Genomic DNA, 22,253 nt, shown 5'->3' on the forward strand with positions numbered 1-22,253 from the left:
AATTTTGAACTTGTGCGTTGGAGCGATCGTCGTGAAGATAGCACAAATTAGTAGAAATAAAATCTACTCACATTTGAACATTGACTTGTATGGAAGCTCGCTACGCGGAAAAATTGTGTAATTTGCAATTTTGCAATCGCAATTTTCACTTCAGAATGAGGAACACATGCCGTGGGTGGTCCGTCTATTCAGGAGTGTTGTAGAAACATTGACACACAAGATGGGCAACATGATGGCAACCTTCTTAAAACAAGGCCTTTGGCTAAAGTGAGTTATTTTAAAGCTAATTCCACACATACACAAACACACTTATGGCTGTGTATTCATTTTCTGCAAATTAAACCCTCCTAAATATTAAACCTGGGACCTTAGACTGGCATCACATGGTGCCATGGGTCATTTCCACTGTTCACTGCCAACATCTGCACTTGCTGGGTTGACAAATGATGTAGCATTACTCTCTCCCGACTATCAACATCCCTGTTTGCATTCTTACATTCCTATAGCACTGTATTGAATTACTCTTAATGCACGACTGCAGCCCCTTCATATTAAAAAGGACTTAACAGGAAACACAGTCGCTGTTTCATTGTTTGCTGTAACCAGATCACATCAACCAAGGCTGCAAATCTAAATTCAGTCCCACAACTTTCTGTGATAATTCACTCACAAAGTGCACGGAACAAAAAACAGTGCAAAGGAATCATCATAAAAACAGGATTTTTTTTTTTTCAACAGAGTGGAGAAAGAGCAAAACATGTCATTTTATGTTCCCATGTCTGTGACAGGTCTACACCATAAACAGATGATACTAAACAAGGTGGAGCAACACATGGTAAACACAAATCAAAGGGGGAAATTCCAGCACTGTATGCACTGTAAAAAATACAGAAGAAATGATAAACTGACAACTGTGCCCCCCCCCCCCCCCCATGCTTCACTGAATCTCTAAGGGGCTGAATGGCATGAGAATGAGCTTTTAAACAGAAACACTGGGGGAGGAAGAAAGGAGTCCCATTGCAAAAGAGTTGAATTACCATATCACTGAGGAGCAAACACAAAGCTCCCTGAGAGCAGCGGGAGATCCGTCATCCAGTGAAGAGCAGTGTTGAAATGTGGATATTTCTGAGCACTCAGACACCACACACTGATACCATGCAGCAGGGGAGAGCACACGCTCTCATCCTGAGGAATCCAGGCTGCAATGCTTAACAGAAGGCAAATCTGAACGTGGACAACTCTTTGAATAATAAACTCTCTGTGAACAAGTAAAACAATAAAATAATTATATTAACATTAAAAGGGTTTAAAAGCCGATGTTTCCTCGAGCCATGCAGTAGCCCAGTTTGTTCTGGTTTCCGAGGAAGGACATGAGGCCCACGTAGGCTTCGATGAAGAGCGGCTGATTCAGGACCAGCACTCCGTTGGCCTTTCCTGGAACTGGCTTAACAGAATGGGCTCTGAGCGCGGCGTCCTTGAGCTGCTCTCGGAACATCTCAATCTGCGGATATGAAGACATGATGGTCAGAAACAAAAACTCTTTTTATACTATAATAAAAAACATTGCTTTAAATTCAATTTAAATTAAATTGACCTTGTTTTCATGGTAAATGCTCCTGGTTTTCCTAATATTATACATCCATTCATGGACCCCACTACCATAAGGGATGGACCGCGATTATTGGCCGGGCCGACAGACTTTTTCTGGCATCTGCTAACGGCTTATTATTTTGTCCACTTATATGTGCCATGCTTCATTGTCTATTTAAAAAATTGACCCCATGGTCTACTGAAGAAGACCTGTAAATGGTTGTTGAGTTGTGAGCGAGAAATGGACCGGAGAAATGCAGTGCATGGTTTTCATTCTTTCACTGCTTTTCCCTCTCTCCACTGTAAAACATCACCAAAATAAAAGAACATGACATCTTAGCCACGTATGGATTGAAATTTAGAAGAAAGAGGTAGTGGTCAGACGCCAAATACCTTACCTGTGTTGATATTGACGTAAATGTCACATCATAATTAACTTTAGTCATTGTAATTACTATATGTTGCATTCTTAGTAAATGTTCTTCACAGTGTGTGCACACTGCCGAGTTCAGCTACCAGTCAGCGCTAATGTGCAGTCAGTGAAATGTTTATAATGCATGTGACGTACGATGTGACTCTGCCAGAAGCAGACGTGAAGTGAACCCCGATCACCAAATTTGACACGTTGTGAAACAAACATCTGTGATGATGATGTTGAAACTTCACCGGTGAGTAAAAGACAGCTCACTTGTCTTCCTCATGCTGAGTCACCCGTTCATAACCGTGTCATTTATGAGGACATGACTTTGAAAACACTTTGTACCTTTGCTGGTCTGATGAAACACAAACCTGAAGCTGCGTATTACTCTATAATATAAAAATAATAATGACAGTTTAAACCACACAATGACAAAGGGTTGGTTAATCTGAATTGAGCTGCAGATTTCTAATATCATTTAAAAAAGTGGATGTATTACAACACACTATTACATCATTACTACCATAGGATCATAACTTATTAAAAGATTAAAGATTCCTTTAGGGTAAATTTAGCAAATATTGGGGCAGAACTCGTTTCAGCAGACGAGCATACAAACATTCTATGAGCTGTAGGTCATATTTTTTAGTCCTTTAGGAGGCTAAATTTATTTATTATTTCTGTGCAGGAAATCATTTTATGACTTCTTTGTTATTACTTCACATAAATTACATCATATAACATAAATTGGGGGTCTTTTTCAGATCAAACATAATATAAACATATGGACCGTCTTCACTATTAAATAGTGGAAAATGTGTTGTTTCGTTTATGTTAACCTTTAAAAAACAGACACCAAAAGCTAATTATATGATAAAGTCTAATCTAATCTACTACCAATTGCACTCCAAAGTTAGGTGAAAATATATTCAGTTAGTTTGCATACACACACACCTGCATACCACAGTGTAAATTAATGTTAAATTGCTGTTACTTAAGGTTAACTAAACCTTCAATCTCTTTACTGCATGATGAACTTACATCGCAGAGGGCAGCGAACTCGTCATTGATGTTCCTCACAGGATGGTAGGTGAAGGTGACGAAAGGGAAGTCGGTGGCAAAGGGGTTCCACCTGGAGGCGAAGGAGGGTTCTCTCAGCCGGTCCCAGAAGACTCGCACCCCTTCCCCTTCTCTCCTGAACACATCAAAACAGTCAGTCAGTCTCAGAAAAGTCTCTGTGGTGCCTGTGACTCAACTGGGTGACACAAACTTCAGTTGCCGTCATCTCATTACATTAACGTTTCCTACAAAGAATTGTTTTGTTTGCATTTGTGGTAAAATATGTACAAAAGGTTGAATTTAAAACTTTAAATAACTACTGATTTGACAACGCAAGTAGAATTAATGTTTGTATCTAATGTTTGTATGTAATGTCTGTCTGTATTCTTTTCTGGAAATATTGGACATTAAACACAAGTTACTCACTTTTCAAAAGATAAACATGCACTTCAATTCAATTCAAATATGAACTCGGCCTCATAGTCCAGAAAAGTGAAGCCAATGTTGAAGTGTCTGAGACCTGTATTCTATTTACTGGCCATTAGGGGGCATCCTCTATTGATCGATTACAAAAAGAAGCCAGTTTGTATGAAAGCCTGTGTGGAAAATTACACTTTTCGCATTTGATTTGTGGTCAATAAATCTTTTCTTGCAAAGTTGCTAGTTTTAAGTCTTGGACACACTATGACTGACAACTACAGTCCTACAGGTGCAGGATCACGTCTTGTTTCAAAAACCAAAGGGGCGCTAAATTAAATGCAAAATTTGTTACAAGCTTTGCCCTTCAAAAGTTATGATCTAGCACCACTTAAAACCAAATTTATGCCACATAATTTTAAAAACAGCTAAATTAGTTGTGTTGCAGAAAGTAGTGAAACAGGAAGTGAATGTGTCACCGCAGCACGTCAGCCACTTACACCTGTTTGGCCACCAGCGCAGATGTCAGTGTTTGTGTCTGAGTACGAGCTGAGGTCACGTCTTGTCACATGTGGTTTTCCATTTCTGTATCATTTATCCAATTTTGCCTATATAGATTTGTGTTCACAAATTAAAATGCATGACAAGCTCCTAATATGAAGTTACTAACCCTTTAACTTCCCTCTATTCTTGGCCCCATACTCTTTTCATTATATATGTTGCCACTTGGGTCAATTATAGCCAGGCACAACCTATCTTTTCATTGCTATGCAGATGATCTACAAATCTACCTGCCAGTGAAGCCTAACAGCAACAGCGCACAATCCTCCTTGTCTAGCTGTCTTGCTGACATTAAGCAGTGGTTGGCCCAAAACTTTCTTAATTTAAACAACGAGAAAACGGAATGTATTGTGTTCGGGGATACTGTGATGGATGGCTTTGGCTCCTTGTCCTCAAAACTCAGTCCGAACATCAGGAATCTGGGAGTGACCTTTGACAGTCATCTGAGGTTTGATAAACAAATTAGTAACGTTGTCAGGACTAGTTTTTTCCAGTTGCGTCTGCTGGCCAAAGTTAAAGCGTTTTTAAGCCGTCACGACCTTGAGAAAGCCATACATGCGCTAATCAGTTCCAGATTAGACTACTGCAATGCACTGTATGTTGGCATTTCCCAGACTTCTCTCAGTCGCCTTCAACTTGTTCAAAACGCTGCTGCCCGTCTTTTAACCAACACTAATAGAAGAGAGCACATCACCCCTGTTCTTCACTCTCTCCATTGGCTTCCAGTCTCTTTTAGAATCGATTTTAAACTTTTAATATTTGCCTTTAAAGCTCTTCATGATCTTGCCCCATCTTATTTATCTGAGCTTTTAACTGTTCGTGATCCGGGTAGAGCTCTGAGGTCAAACAACCAAATGTTGCTGGAAGTGCCCAGGTCAAAATATAAACACTGGGGTGATCGAGCCTTTGCTGTTGCTGCTCCCAGGCTCTGGAATAAACTCCCTGTTGAGATGCGTCTTATCTCTGACCTGGGCCTCTTCAAATCAAGGCTAAAAACCTATTTATTTAGGATGGCTTTTAATACCAAGTAGTATGGTGACACTTTTTATCTTTTGTCTTCTTATCTTTTATCTGATTCTATCTTATTTTATTTTGCACTATTTTATTGTTTTTATTGTTTTTAATTACTTTTATGTGTTTCCTCTTTATTTATTTATTCCTTGTAAAGCACTTTGGATCACCGAAAGGATTGTTGTAAAGGGCTGTATAAATAAAGTACATTTACATTTACATTTAAGGACCATGATACTTCTCCTAAGCATTTACATCAGCCCACATTATTTCCCTAAAGGGGAATTACCATTGCTGTGGTAAAAGTGTTACTATAATCAAAAATAATGGCACTAATCTGCCCCGAGGGCAAATACATAATGTGAGGACAATCTCATGTTTACCAGGCTTAGAGGTAATCTACAGCGAGTTCTTCATATTCTCTTTCTTCTGCTCTTCCTTCTTTAGTCACTTAGAGTAAATACTGAGGGTTTTAATGAAAATGCCTCGGGGGTCATATCTTTTCTCAGCCTAATGAAACCTCAGAAGACTGAGAGCAAACACTCGCTGATCCCATCTTTGAAACAAGGCTGGTGTTGATCTACGCGCAGTGACGGTCTTTACAGTTCTACCGTTTACTGTGTGTGCACTGAATTTGATCTCGTTCTCTCATACCTGAAAGACCTGTAATAATGTGGGAGGTAAAGAGTATCTTTGTGACTGAAGGTTGTGGGTCAAGGAGAGTTCAAAACTCCCCTCACTGCATCTTTGAGGAGGAATCTTGCTGTTCAAAAATATTTGCATATACATCTAAAAATGCTGTCATATACATGTTTTGTATTGTTTTTAACTCATTGGCTACCATTTTCAGCGCAGAAAGCCCCATAATGCCAAGTGTATTAGAGCATTTTGACTGATTATCCAAGACCCACAAAAGAGTGTGTTCTATGAATATGTAAACACTGAAACAGAGTAGACTATCTTCTTTCAACAGACGTCATTGGCAGTGAACGGTTGTATTTGAATTGACGTCTACAGACGTCATTGGCAGCCAATGAGTTAAGCGCAATTTTTTATTTTTTTTATTTTTTAAATTATAGAATCAAAAACTTAACTTCTAACTTGACATTTGTAAAAGGGATTTAATAAATAATACACTGACAACGCTGCTTTGAAATCTGATCTAAGACCTGCACACATTAATATACTGAATCTTTAAAATATGATAATACACATTTACATATTCATTATGTTAAGATCAATGATCCTTATACATTTTTGAGCCAATGCACAAGTACCAAAGAGATGTATTCTCTTTAATGTCCATAAGGGGGAGAAACCAGTGTAACACTAGACCCAATGCACATTAGGCCAATGAGAATATTGCTACTTGCAGGTAGAGAGCCAAACAAAGATTTTAAATCCTAAAACAAAGAAAATGAACAAAAACTTTGGATTATTTTCAGATTTTTTTGAAAAACTCAAACAATTTTTGATAATTAAGTTATTAGTTGCAATCTTACACTTTCTCTGTCGTGGGCTAATATTCTGTATAATAATAATAATTATTATTATAATAATATGTGCATTACTGATCTATAGAGCCAAGCGTTACGTCAGAGACCTTCAGAGACATTAAATAATCTGGTGTTCAGAGATTTTCCATGCCAGAGACAGAGCAATGTGTCTGTGTGTCCGAATTCTCTGAGAGGTAAGCGAGACTGAGTGAGCGGATTTTACAAGCATCAGTGATTTGCCTTCCCCTTTCTCTCGGACGTGCACTAATTTTGTCCATGCCTACTCGTTTTCCCCTTTTGTAGACATCATGCCATGATTTATTTCGAGTGAAAACTTGCACACCTTTGTCAACTAATCACGTTTGCTCGTTTCAATCAGGAAAATAAACTAACCACGTTGGCTTCAGGTTGCAAAACATTTCGCAACTGATTGTTTTGGCTCCTGCACATTGGACAGTTTGCAGGTGTTTATAGTATTAGTAGTATTACAGTGTGTGTGTGTGTGTGTGTGTGTGTGTGTGTGTGTGTGTGTGTGTGTGTGTGTGTGTGTGTGTGTGTGTGTGTGTGTGTGTGTGTGTGTGTGTGTGTGTGTGTGTGTGTGTGTGTGCGGTGGAGGGGGTTGGTTGTCCCCAACAGTCTTGTAACCAAACATACGCCCTTGAGTTAAACACACACACTGGATAAAAACCTGATTCAAAAACAGCTTGGGAAAACCTGGGACGCAGGTTTGACTCCTCAGACCAACTTAATTACACTAAACGAATAACAAAACGAAAACAATACTGTCATTGTGTATGAAGAATAATACGGAAGTGCATACTGTATGTGAAAAAAAAAAAGCAGCATTTGCAATATCGTTTTACAGCCTAGAGCTTTTATTTTGGGCAGCACCATGGATGCGTAACGCATTGGTTTGCATCAGACTTTTCTTTTTTATCAAGGGATCCTGTAAGTCCACATTTGGTGTTTTCTTTTTTTTTTTCATTGAGAACATTTTTGGAAGAATCAAACTAATTAGCTGGAAAGAGGAAAGCAACTCAGTTGCCTCATGCAAATATCACAAAGTTTCATCATGTACATAGGAGCTGTGCATTACTGAAATATTTGTCCCATGTTACATTTACTCACTACACAACTTCAACACTGTTATTACTTCTATCTTTCTTTTAAATCCCTTCCATCTCCTTTTGAAACCTCTGCATTGAATCTGAGGCTGTACAAACTGTTCAGTTTATTTAGTGCTCATGACTTAAATTGCAAAGTAATTAAGCACATAAAAGCTATGCTAACAGTGCTCACTGTAACTTCTACCCTTAAAAATCTCATGTTTGATCCATCATGTAACTGTTGCTCTGCATAAAACATGATCGCATTCGCAAAAAAGGTAAGTAAATTGTCATTGGACTCCCATTATTTCTTTTGGATTTGTGAATAAAACAATTTGAATGGATACAGGAAATCTGAAAAAAATATTGCATAAAAGTATTTACATTTGAGGAAGGTGTGAGTCGTGTAAAGTCTAAATGTGTCCAGTCTCACCATCTCTTTCTCTCTCGCAAGCCATGTGTACATGGACACAAGTAATTGGAATACAAGCCTGATCGGAATAAAAACATGTCATGTAAAAACGCCAATCCCAAAACTCCAAAACAAATATCTGGCTGGAATATGCCAAGTGTCATTCAGGTAAGGGGTTCATATAAAACATGTAAATGTGACCCGTTTCTGTTTCGTTACTGCTGTATTTCCAAAAAGAATAATGAACACGGAAGGGGAGGAAAATAAGACAGATAGTAGTGGACAGTGAGGGGACGAGCAGACATGGCAGTGAAGCTTCTTCTTCTACTTCCGCATAATTACGACGCATTTCCATGCAGCCAGCAGCTATGAAATTTCGCTGCAACACTCTCGACGGTTTTAAAAACGGCGGGTTTGATTCTCGGACATCGCACTCGTCACTCTTTTTAGTGACGACACTCTCTGACCAATCGGTGGGCGGCAGTCTGTCAACGTCACGTTTTAGTATCGGCTCAGCTCGCTTGGAACCTCATCAGAGCAGGTACCAAAAAAGCACCAGGTACCAGGTACTATCGTGAATGGAATATATTCCTTTGTAACTAAACCCTTGATGCATTTGTACAGACACCACAATCTGATCATTTAATTTCGCACACATACAGTACGTTCACAACACTACCGACGCATTGCTTCTTTGAAATGACTTCACACATGTTAAACTAGAGTGGACTCCCTCACTTTGTTAGTAACACAGGTCATTTCCCAACACAGCTGCAATCGGTCCACAATTATATGTCATGCCGATGTGCTTGTTTTTTTTTGTTTTTTTTAACCACACTGCTTGTGCAAGAGCACTTCCTGTCAACCAGAATCAAACACCTGAGGCTAAACAATAGTGGTGCAGCTATTGATATGTCACAGTCCCAGGGAGGGGCTGCATCATAATGCAGTCATCTCGCCCTGTTTACACAAGCACTTAAAAATGACAATGCTGCTACTGCTGAACAGTTTGTGCCTCCTCCAGACCCTTCAGCGTTGAGCCTGGAGAAAAGAAGGGGGGAGAAAAAAACTGTACAAAAGCAAAAGCCCGGACTAAAAGACTGATTATATTTCAGCAAAAAGCAAGCGAGGATGGTGGGGTTACGTTTTGTACACATTGTCCTTTGTAAGTGCACACAGCTATTGCCCGTAGTATAAATGGGGATATAAAAAAGCTTTGGCAAATTCCACAGGTAAGCTATCATTGGGAGCGGGACCGGCCCAAACAGGCAAAGCAGGGCTGGGCTTTCCAGCCAGAGGCCTTGGAAGTCTTCACCGTGTTTATGTGGCAGAGCTGGGGTTTGTACTTTCACTGCGCCTCACTTCGATACAGTCACGGAAAATACAGAGACACAGAGAGCAGGCAACACCCGAGTTTGGACATTCACAGGTTTGAACAGCTGAGCAGACGAGAAATATCCTAAAACACATTTTCTCTGATCGATTCAGACTTCATACACATCAAACACATGAGCGTAAGCGCAACTCTGTACTCTTAGCTTAGAGGCAAGTGACAAAAAAGAATCACTCCCTAGGCCTTCAAGCACTTTGAGCAGACTGAAAAGTCAACACTCATGATAAATATCAAACCCAGCTGCAGTCGTCATGGCAAGTGTCCCACATTGTCAAAGAGAGAGAACAAACAAATCTGCTCGGATTGCTCAATAGGGCCTGCAGGTTTGTCAGCCATCCATGCATGTTATGTATCCAACAAATCTTCATTAGAAGTGTGAGAGAACTATTAAAAGAAAAGGGTGGAGTGTTTGCTAGGAAAAAACTTCTACCTTTTATTCTCAGATTTCTATCATTTTCATTATTTGTGATAAAGCCGATTGTGTAGCTTTTAGAGCTGAAAAAGAAATACAGCCATGGAACACTACTGACATGTCATGATGCAAATGCTGTGATATCATAGCTGGAGGCTGTTGAGATATTTCCACAGTGAAAATGCAAACCCACAAGTATTTACAGCAATAGAATGCCCAAGACATTAACAATCCACTGGTGTTTATTCATTTGTACAGTTTATTCTGGTGTGAACAGACTGCTCTATGCTTGTTTTAGAAATGTAAAGGTATGCTTCTTTTTTTTTTATTACTTTTCTGCTCGATGTTTAGAGGTTAGAATGATAAAAACAGTTGCAATGACACCATTACATCCAAACGAACAAATCATTTTGCTTATACAATCAAAAACGCAAGTTTTAAATTGGATTAAGAAGCTGAGAATTAAAAGGCGCCCTAATGATGTGTACTTCAAACAAAGAATGCTTCGGTTTGGTACAGTATGGTAAGGTTTGGAATGGTTAAGCCCTGGGTCAGGCTTGTGCTGAACTGGATGCAAGAACTGGGGTGATGTTTTTCTGTCACATAATCAAATATGACGTTCATGGCTGGAGTCAGTGTAACTCCAGCCTGACCTTACCGTACCATTTTTCTCTGGTACTCAAAAGGAAAGGTGCCAAAAAATGGAAGATTGTGGCTGGTTATTTTGGAGCTATTCCAAATGGAAACGCAAAAAAACATACATATGTACCATACTTTACAAAACCTACACACGCAGGACAAACATGAAAACAGGCCCCAACTGGGACACAAACCACTAACCTTCTTACTGTGAGGCAACAGTGCTATTCACGTGTTCCACTGTGTGACCCTGCAGTCCTAAACTTTTCAAACAAAAATCTAGCCAGCAGGATTTAATGACCCTATTAAACCTGTTTTATTTTGGGGAACAGCCTGTTTGGACTGAGGCATAATTCTCGTGGTTGTGCTTTTGGTTGCTCCTTTTATTGTACTCCCTTTGTCCTCTCACTAGAAGTTATATTGGCTCCCTATCAGAGATTTTCTGTGTCCATACTACTTACTTACAGAATACTACTGATGAGAAACAATGGGCGAAGATATAGTTGAGTTTAGACTGATAAGTACCAATCAGGAAGGGAATTCTGGTGACTGCGTCATCCTTTCGAACAATCTCTGTTTCTGTCCGCCCAGACTAAAATGCATTGTGGGGATATTTTGTCTGGTCCTCACAATTTTAAAGACATCTTTCAGAGTTAAGACTTGGTTTTAGGGTTAGGGTTAGAATTAGGTCTATGTTGGAGGTTAAGGGCAAGGCTCTTATATGTGATGTTAAAGATAAGGGTAAGGAGTGCATTGTGGCCTCACTAAGATATGAAAACAAGCTTGTGTGTGCACTTATTTACTTCTTTCATGTCCCAAACACAAATCTAAACTCTCTTCCTCCACATTACAACAGCTGAGATAATTTCAATAATCCAGTTGAGAAATTATGCAGATGATGTTTAGCATCGACTGACTGCCCTCTGCTGTTCAAACGTGTTCGCAGAGGGAGGACGACGACAGTGTTAAAACCACGGACACAGATGTAATTAATCTAAATAAAATAATGCATTCACTTCCTGGTAAAAGAAAATCCTGTGACACAGTGGAGAAGAATATAAAGTTAATCAAACTGAGCAACTGCGAGTAGTGTAAGGTGGGGTCAAAACAAGGCAGAATTCCCTCTGAAAAACACTGTACTGTATCAGAAAAAGAAACGGAGAAACATTGCTGGGATTATTTCCAACCTTCATGAATATATATGTATGATATTTTACAACAGTTACTGAAGTAATCTCTTGAGTTTCTCAGGCATCCACACCCAACTTCTTCAGACAGGAATAAAAAAATAAAATAAAATAGACGTTGTTCTAAAAACACAGCTTTTCCCCAAAGATGGAGAATATATTGAGTTGTTTCCTTCTACCCAGACAATGGGCGATGAAAACGGAATCATCAAGACTAAAAATACAAACACTCCCCGAACACTTTCTGTTAGCATCATCAAGTATTATTTTCTGATATACTCTTAGAATTACCTCTGCTATATAGGTTATATTTTCACAGTCCCTGTAAACCGATAAAAATATCTCTTGACTTTGTCACCCCAAAGAAAATGTGTTACTCATCATCACCATATTTGAATGATCAAGTTAGGTTTCAGGTCATGTAAAACTTAGCAACATTCTCTGCTCTCAGACACTGGTGGCGTGCCCACCTGCATTAGTGGGGTCCGAAATCCACAAAAAGCCATGTTCGTCAGTGTTCAAACAAAATATAAATGTAAGTGCACTGTTATTAAACTTCCTGTTAAACAAACATGGCATGAAGAAGTACCTTGCTTTCGTCCCCTTCTAAATGCACTGCCACACACATTCTACACAAATGCTACATAAAGGCATAAAGACATTTGAGTTCTGGAACCAGAGCGACAAGCAACAGATTGTGTGCAACATCCATTAGGGCCGAAATTATTACTTGATTAATCAATTACTAAATTAATCGCCAACTATTCCGATAATCGATTACTCGGTTTGAGGGTTTTTTTCCATTTTGAAAACACGTCTTCTGATTTTTCAGATTCTTAAATGTGAATATGTTCTGGTTTATGTGTGTCAAATAACAAAGAAATCATTTGAACAGATTAATTCTGGTTTGTGGACAGAAAAAGACATTTGAGAACACTCAATACTCAATTTAGAGCATCTAATTGACCTAATTCCCATATTGCATGTTCTAAGACTGTGGATGGAAACCGGAGAATCGGGGGAGAAAACTCACACACACACACACGGGGAGAACATGCAAACCATACATTAAGACCCTTGTTCCGACCAAGTCTCGAACAGACCTCTACAGATTAATCGATTATGGAACTAATAATTAGCTGCAGCCCTAATCTCAATCAATGTTACAATAGATAAACAGCATGTTGAGAACATACAACAATCAACATTCATCTTCCTCAATGTGGTTCTTCTGTTGCCGCCTTAAACCCAACTCTACTGAGGGCGCACACTGACATCAAGTGGTCAGATGACAACTGTCACCAGACATGTGAAGGATTAAAAAGCTGTTACACATGCGTCAAGAAACAGCCTTTTTTTTATATCTTATATTCATCTGTATTGAGAGGGAAAATATATTATTGATATCTGAAGTCTTCGTATTAAACGGGTCTAAAGTTCAGCCTGTTGAGTCTCAGTGGATGTTTATTTTTTTATAGTAAATCGACAGCGTACAGTCTGACCCAGACTTAACACCCAACACGGAAATATAAAACTCCAAAAATATGGTTTGTAACTGATCGAGAACTTGAGTTCACCGTCTCGTTGTGAGCTGGAGGAAAAGATCCATTATGCTGTATGAATAATCTCTCTCAAAAATAAAAAAAAACCCTCAGGGAATTATCATCCACCTCTGAAGTCCCATTGGTCATATTTTAGCTCCTTTGAGTTCATTGTTTTGGTTTAAAAGCCTTTAATATATTAGCACAACTGTCAGACATCAGTAACAGGGAGACAGTTAATAGCTAGAAAAAAGGCTTACTGGTTTTTACAGTTATGGCATGGATCTTTAATATTTACCAATAATGTTTTATTATTTTTGATCGATTTATTTACATGTACACAATACAACTAGGGCTGTCAAGAAATGTAATCTCAGTTGGTATTTAATTAGTAAAATATCACATTTCACTGCAAGCGTTTGTTATTTTAAATTACATTAAATACATTTTTGATTCATTTAGCAGATTTTAAAATTGATAAAAAATAATTTGGAAGTGAATGTATTAATTCCCTTATTTTATTGTATGATTAGTAACTTAGAGAACTGGTTTATTACCTTTACCACCTGTTGTCCACCACAGTACTAAGTGTAAGATTCGATTGGATCGACTCATTTCCTCAGCCTGACTACAGTACATCACTTTCCCCCTCACTCAGGTTTTGTATGTGTTTCAGTGGCAGAGCGGGGTTTGAACATACATGTACTCACTGATCACAGTCTGACAGAAAGAAGACAGAATGACCTAGACAAAAAAAAAAAAAAAGAAGACACTTCCTGAGGGACAGACACTGAAGAAGATTAGGAGAAGGAGGAAGGAAGATGAATACTGAAGAATGTTTGAGGCTCAAGTTTTTCTTGCATGAAACCGTCTCTTTGCTGTTTGACTCCCGGTTGGCTTTCACAAGCGTTTTATGTATAATTTAACGTAATGTGCAGAGATAAAGCCTCCAATAAAAGGGTGCGCTCTCTAAGCTCTTCACAGCACATTACATTTTATTCATCAAATTAGTTTTAGTTGGTTTGGTATCCCCTGAGCCGTCTTTAAAAGGTTTAGATGAAAGGACTGCATTAATTTTGCCACTAATCAGTTAAGTGACAGCTCCAAGTGACAGCTCTGCACTTCTTAGCCCCAAAAACCTCTCTGCACACTCGTCGCGCTGCCGTCCCCGATTCATTCTTGCTGCTCCACCAGTCCCCGGTTGATCTCGTCTACCCTGCACAAAATCCTCGGCATGTATCCCGCTTTAACACGCAGCAGCTCTCGGCTTCCTGTCGCCATTTCACCAACAATACAAATCACGGCAAAGAGTTTTCAGTGAATCATTTATATTCCTGCTACCTTTAAAATTCAAATAAAACAACAAAACTGAATTTTAGCATTTAAGTCTTGCACAAAGATTGAGTTGTGGGATAAAGTCAGGGAACCCTCATGTCCTGACCCACATGTTTATGAGGCTATACACGTTTTCGGGGTTTTTTCCATAACAAATTTTGCTTTTGTGGGGCAAATCAGGGCAAGGGGCTGATAATTGGGGCTTGTATTTGAAATTCTCCAAGTCTGGCTTTTACTTTTTAATTAGCAACTCTACAAAGAGAGAAATTCTTATGCAGTCTTTATGGAAATGAAAGAGGGAGTCTGTAACAAAATTATATAATTTTTTTTCTATACACACCCATGTATGTTTATATTTAATACAGATGATGGAATATTATTATAATTAATTTGAGGAGTTGTATGAGGTATAGTCAGGCCGTAACTTAGAGGCTGCTCCATGTGTGGAGAAGCATCCAAATGCTGGTTTGAAACCTGATTGCAACTAAGAACAACACAAACTAAATATTTTAGCTATTTAATAAAAGGCTCGCCTGATAAAATCTATTTCTGTTAGACAGGAAACTGAAGATTGAGCTGCTTGGTGAATGGCGCACTCCCTTATTACTATTTTAGCTCATAGCACAAGGCAACTTTTTGTATACTATACTGCTGCCTTGATGAGTAAGTGTGTGTTTCTTTGGGGGAAAAAGGAACAAAAGCCTACAAACAGCAAGGTTAATAAAATTACAATTGAACTTACTGATGGAATCAGAAGTAGACCAACAACCCCTGTGTTCTACGAGATAAAATTGTGGGCTTTGTTAATGGACTTTGTTTGGTTTCCTAATGGAAAAGGTTGTTTAACAAAAGGTGAAACAGTCAACATATTTGTAAAAACGTGTAGACTTAAGCTGATATAAATTCTATTAGTTGAGTCCTTTAGGAAGTGGCTAAAACCTGATGTTTTTTGCCGTCCCATCGCAGCCATGTTTCACTTGTGCGAGAGAGCGTAGACACACGTGTTTAAGACGGTGACTATGAAAACGTACTATTTCAACAAATCCTGAGCTTTCCCTTTAACCTCAGATAAGCTGCAGTTTAAATGGACATGAGGGTAGAATTGTCCTGTTTCTTGCTGTGGGAAAAACAATAGGTTAAACTGAGAAGCTTACTGGAGGAGGGAGGGCTTTGGGAAGGCGAAGGCTCCGTGTGAGATGCGGTCCACAAAGTTCAGCAGGATCCTCTGCACTTGGTCGCAGTTGAACATGACAAAGTCATACTTGCAGATGAGGAGGGAGTTTTCTGTGATGAGAACAATACGCTCTTTTTCGTTGTTCCAGTGATCCACTCTGTTCAAGAAAAAACAAAAAACTCTGTGTGAGAGCAATAGTGATTTCTTTGAATCCAATACCAATATCACTCTCTCTCTGACATCAGGTGCTCAGACAATGTCGTAAAAATAAATGGGTCATTAGGTTAATGGATCCCGACCTTTGTGACCCTATAAAACATGTTTACAGCACAATAAAATAACCACTTCAAAACGTCACCATGCCATCCAACCCACACGCACAGAGGCATATTGGTTAGACAGGGATATCGTTTTGGGACAAAGATGTAAAAACAGACAAAATTTAGGATAAATAAGTATTTAAAGTCCTGTGTGAATGTGTTACTGTTGGATATGAAAGATGTGTGACAGTAAACAGTTTAATAATATCAAATATTTTTTTATGACAGATATTGTGACTGTGATTTGATTTACAATCTTATTTTATTTCAAGTCAAACTTCAGTTCCGAATTGCTGTGTTACAGATTTAAAACGATGATGACAAACAGCCAATAAGATATTGAAATATTAACTTTTATAATGTAACGCAAGGATGAGAAGTTGAAGAAATTGTTTCCAACATGTATGCATTACAGTTTTTAAACTGGCATTGACAATAGATACATTGAAAAATATGATTAAATTGCAGCCTTCACGATTTGCAAATTGTGTTGTTTAAACAGTCGCAATAAACAGTGCATGTTTATAGCGAGCCTTTTAAGCGATTTATCGAAAACATCTACACGTCACAGTCCTATTACCAAGTTTATTGGAAGTGGAGTCCATTGAAAACCCTGACCTCTAGTGGTGGGGTAAAGAGGGCACACAGCTCTCCGCCAGAATAAAGAACACAGCCTTCCAGTTTGAAAAGTGAAGCCCGAGAAGTCAGACGGAAGTGACTGGTCAGCCACCAGAAGGGTGATTGCACTGAATGAAAGGAACTCAGTTTGAATAGAAGTCTATAGAAAACATTTTTGGAACATTTTCCTGCGAAGTTAATGGTCTCACTCGCTAATTTCAGGTCTTCTTCAATACAACGTGATGTCAATCTGTATTACGTTCTTATTTAGAGGAAAACATAGATGGACGTCAGTGAGACTGTCAGTTGGTATCATTAAGAGGAGCCAAAGCATCATCTCACACAGACTCTTCTCATCCCTCTCCACTCATGACTAATTCATCCTGACATGGATTCTCCTGGTGTGGCTCTTTCTTACAGACCACTGAGCCAAGTATGCGTGGCTACCTCACACTGAAGCTAATCAGAATGCTGCAGGCGGCCACAGACCCACACACACACACACACACACACACACACACACACACACACACACACACACACACACACACACACACACACACACACACACACACACACACACACACACACACACACACACACACACACACACACACACACACACACACACACACACACACACACACACACACACACACACACACACACACACACACACACACACACACACACACACACACACACACACACACACACACACACACACACACACACAATACAAGCACTAGTGGGAAAGGTGCGAGTGAAGACATTTCACTTCTTATGAGTTCATAAAATGATTTAACCTCGACTGGATTCATGGAGAGCTTCGCCAATCCTGGATCATATGCCAAGTGGTCTGACCCACTGCTGACACTCAAAACAACAATACAGACATTGATTTACCTTCATCAAACGCACTACAAATCCTTACATTCTTAGACATCATGCCCTCCTGACATCAGTCCCCGTCACTGCTCTCCCTCGAATACACTTAGCAGAAGAATTCACTCTTTTCCGTGAGCGAACTAAATCATACAGCAGCTGGGACGAAAACAACTTCAGGCAAAAAAATGTAGAACAAACATTAACGTCTGTTGGACAGGGCTGCATAAATGGGATGTATTATTCATTCTCACACGGCCAGCCTTAATGTTTCCTGAAAGCTCGTGCAGAAGTGATACAAGCCGACATCTGCAAGTGCACTTGGTAAATGTCCTGCAGTCACTTGACTTTCCTCTGTGTCCTTGTCAGACGGATCACGAGTGTAGGTCTACTCTGACTCATGAGCTTTGGGTTTGATGAGGGCACTGAAAGGTTAACTGATACAGATCTAATAACACAAGGCATAATGTTTCTGCCCTCTAGTATATTATACTGCATATATATGTAGAATTTAAAGGCCTGTGTTCCTGTCTCAGCGGTTGATTCATTATACTGAGGTCTGTCTCTGAGGATTACAGCGAGACAAAGTTCATGTACACCAATGTGTACAATTAATGATTCATACCCATAACACACCCTACTGGCAACATACAATTATACAATTAATATGCGGTGTCTATTGGATGTAATGTCAATATTCATTGTTTGATCGTCTTCAAATTTGACCTGCTTGATAAGAGTCCTGCCCTGAAGACAAATACTGCGAGTACAGGCATCAGGAGAGACATGGTTGATCAGATCGACCTTGTATTGAACAACAGCAGACTTCAGATACTGATTATGCCATTTTGTTTTCATCACACTGCGTCGATGTGGCAACATGGCACATTTCGTGGTGAATTTCATTTCATCATAGAACAGGAAGCTGGGGCAATTTGTAAATGGAAGACCGTCACATGGTTGATGAGAGTCCCAACTGAACAACCCTGCCCATTAATACTGTGACATAGTTAAAATAACACAGTGATGTGTAGGGCTCATCTTATTACTGACTTCGAGGAGGAAAAGCTATGACTTGTTCAATATTTTCATCAAGTGAATTCCTAAAAGCAATAATGAAGAGAAAAAAAATGTATGTAGAGTTCCCAAAAATAGCATTAGTGTGGTTCAGTGGAATAATATGCCTCCAGTGTCAGTCAACACATTTTTTCCAGATGCATATAATATGGGCTTGACTTCAAAGGTGTTTAATGTTCAAGAGCTCAAACACATGATCTGTGAGGCTACTGTAACCTGGGGCCACCCAAATATCAAGAGTTAACCTGCGAGTTTAAAGAAAACCTTTGTATCAAATACTTATTTTTGATTCATGGAAAGAACAAAGGTGTTGATGAGGTAACAACAAAATTGCAGGGGCAATTGGTGTAAGACTGCAAGGGAAGCTCCGTTTCCTGCAAAATGTCATAAAATAAATGGTCAACTAACAATGCGCTAGAGTGCGATCAACTCTATTACTAGTTTGTTCAGAATCAGCCGTTTACAGCAGATCGTATTCCCGCAGCAGCATGGCGCATTAAAACCAGTGGAAGCTCAGCTTCAATTGATCTCTACAAGGCAGCACAGAAAATATTTTGTTTCACTGTAGTGCGCTAGACAGTGATTGGATAGAAGTAGCAAAATCATCACTTCCAGGGAAGCTCAGCATCTCTGGGACTCAATGGAGCAGAGGGATCTTGTGAGTGAAGTCCAGACACAAATCGCATTTTCATACAAAAGGAACGAAGGACAGAATTTATGTATAAATAACTGGGCCTGAAATGAGCTTCCTCTGTTTCAAAGAACAGCAACTGCCACTGCAACAATGACCTTTGACCACCAAAATCTTATCACTTCCTTTGCAAATCTTTGGACCAAAATTTGAAGGAAATTCCCTTGAGGAATCTCAATATCATGTCCACATAATAATGGGAAAACATAATATATCCAGCTCCAGAATGCAGAGGCATTCAAAAACAGCAAAAAACCAATACACTTTCACCATTACCTAGACATAGGTAATGGTGGCGGGAAGACGTCCTGAATAAACCACAGTGAGCAGGGTGATACATGCGTCACCAACAAGACAAAACAAGATGGATGAGGATTCATAAATTAAAGATACAAGCGTGTAACTTTGCATCAACACGAACACAAACAGAGCACGGTGTCATGAACTCACTCTGCCATCAGCCAGATGCTGTGAACGCTGCCATCCACTTCTGTATCCACCAGAGCTGTGATGTCTTTGAGGGCCTGATTCAGAGTGCCAGGCTGAGGAGACAGAAACACACACTTGTCACTTTCCAGTGTTCCGTTGTGACAGTCCCACAGTGTGTGGCAAGCAAACACAGAGAGCTTCAGGGTTAATCTTTGAGACAATAGTGCAGCAGAGACAGGAACTCGAACAAAATGTCAGCGTGTCTGTACGTCAAAGAGAATAACAGTAAACACAAACATGACGTCTTAGCGTGTAAATGGAGAAAGCTGAGGAGGCAGCTTCCACATAAAAAAAAACCCTGAAGACAGTAAGGGAAGCGACCTCCTGTCTACCCTTAGACTTCATCTTTTATTTCCAATGTAATGTTCGAAAACTTTGAGGGAGTGTTATCTGATCATAGTGCGTAGCTGACCTGGCAACGTGGGAATGACTTCACAAACCAAACCAAAACAACAGGTGTGCAATGAACACAAGCTGTGTAACTTTACTGTTGACACTGCCACAACAGAGATGATGGAGTTTGCATATTTCTTTTTTTTCCTGATTTGATACTGGGAGATATGCCCAAAGTGATTCATTGACAACTCATATGACATAAGATTGATTTTTGCTCCTGGGTAAAAATTGAAGAAAGCAGTTCATTAAAAAGGTTTTCAGTTACTTTATAGACAGAAAACAACAAACAACCAAGTCACACAACCTGCCTGAATTCACAGAACTGGGTTCCTAGTTATATTCATTGTAATTATCTCTATTTGATGTATTGATTTCTGGGGCTGTTTTCCTACTGATATGATTTTGAATTACAGCTGGGTGATATGGCTAAAAAATTAATCCAGAGTGTAAATTGTGTGAAGGATTTTAAACTGAATTTATGGACACAAAAGACCACAAAGAGGAACAATGAAACAAAACTATAAGTATATAAATACTATAAGTATATAAATACTATATAAATAAACTATAAGATAATAACATTATTAATTTCAAACAGACAGGACAAATCAAGTGCCTTTTCTGGCAGCTTTACACCAAAAAATATTTTAAAAACTAATTTTAGACTTTTGCTGGAGTTCTGACATGATAATATCAAATGTTTGGTATGATCGACAGTCTCTGACGCGACCATGTCAACAACCAAGAGAGGCAGGAAAAACAGGATCAACTTGGCTGAAAACAGGACAGGACAACATATCTGATTTTAAACCTGTGACTATGTGACTAAACTCTGGAACTTAGTATGCAAGAGCACCCTGGCGATTCAATGACAGAAACTTAAGATATTATTTTACCCTCAACACGAAGAACTTTCTCTTTTTGAACTGGTCCAGTGGTAAAGTCATAGAAAGGGCGGCGGCTGCCCGCAGCTCGGTGGACTCAGCACGGGCAGCAGGCTCACCGTCACCGGGGCCGCTGGAAGAAGAGTCAGGCTCCGGCTGCTGTTCCTGCTGCTGCTGTTCCTGCGGTTCCTCTGTGGACACTGCAGCTGTTTTCTCCTCAGCCTCTGCCATAATGGAGCTTCACACGGCTTTAAGAAAAATAAAACAAACAAAAACCTAATTTATCATAACGCTGAGAGGTGACGCAGGGACAATTTCATTTCCTGTCAATTTGTTTCATTTTCCCTCACAAATACAAAACTTTGGCAGAAACGAAACTGAACCTACATTTAAGAAGTCAGTAAATCACTTCGTAACAACACAATTTAGAGATATTCATTATTCATGAAGCAGTTTTTTACTTACCAGCTCTTGTCGAGGATGTTTAAAGTCGGCAGAACAGGTGCATTCACGCACTCACTTCCGTGTTCCTACTTCCTGAGTGCGTGCATGTGTGCGCGTGCACGCGTGGCTTTCATTTACCTAACTTTGATTGACAGTGGGAAATTCATGATACCGGTTAGTTAGTTAGTTAGTTAGGATGGGGGGACTCGATATATAACTTATTAGACTTTTTTTTTTAGAAAACATTTTTACGGAAGAGGATTAGGTCCATATATGGAGGAGGACTAGGGCCATATGCCAATTAGTTAGGAAAATGTCAATCTCAGAATTCTGAGATTATAGTCAGGATTCTGGACTTTCTTCTCTGCATTTTGACTTTAATCTTGAAAACTGAGGCTCTTTTATGCGTTTATGTATGTATTTATTTATTTATTTAGTCATGTATTTATTTATGTTTGTTCCAAAAATAATCACAAACAGCTAAAAGTAGCAAACTTTAATTCAAAAGTACTGGAAGTGTCTATCAATGCTCTGCGTCAGACAGGGGTTTGAAGACATTTGCTAGTTCCATTCGACACTTTATTTTCTACTTGACCTGGTTGTATTTATTTTATCATTAGCAGGGGTATCTTTGCACTGATTTTGGAAGTATGAGATTATTGTTTTTAAGGAAGCAATCATTCAGTTTATTTTTAAAA

The 22,253-nt window shown here is 39.2% G+C and overlaps 1 protein-coding gene across 1 annotated transcript; it reads right to left on the bottom strand.

Annotated features, from left to right (window-relative positions):
* Positions 1 to 826: 826 nt before the first annotated feature.
* On the bottom strand, positions 827 to 21,342 carry tprg1 (tumor protein p63 regulated 1; the record flags this gene model as incomplete). Its single annotated transcript, XM_083888248.1, has 5 exons — positions 827 to 1,501; positions 3,050 to 3,203; positions 15,732 to 15,908; positions 19,793 to 19,884; positions 21,124 to 21,342. 5 exons carry the CDS (start codon positions 21,340 to 21,342, stop codon positions 1,307 to 1,309), a joined length of 837 nt encoding a protein of 278 aa, XP_083744374.1. The 3' UTR covers positions 827 to 1,306.
* Between the last annotated feature and the right edge of the window lie 911 nt (positions 21,343 to 22,253).

The sequence above is a fragment of the Microchirus variegatus genome (assembly GCF_963457635.1).
Source record: "Microchirus variegatus genome assembly, chromosome: 4".
Classification (NCBI taxonomy): domain Eukaryota; kingdom Metazoa; phylum Chordata; class Actinopteri; order Pleuronectiformes; family Soleidae; genus Microchirus; species Microchirus variegatus.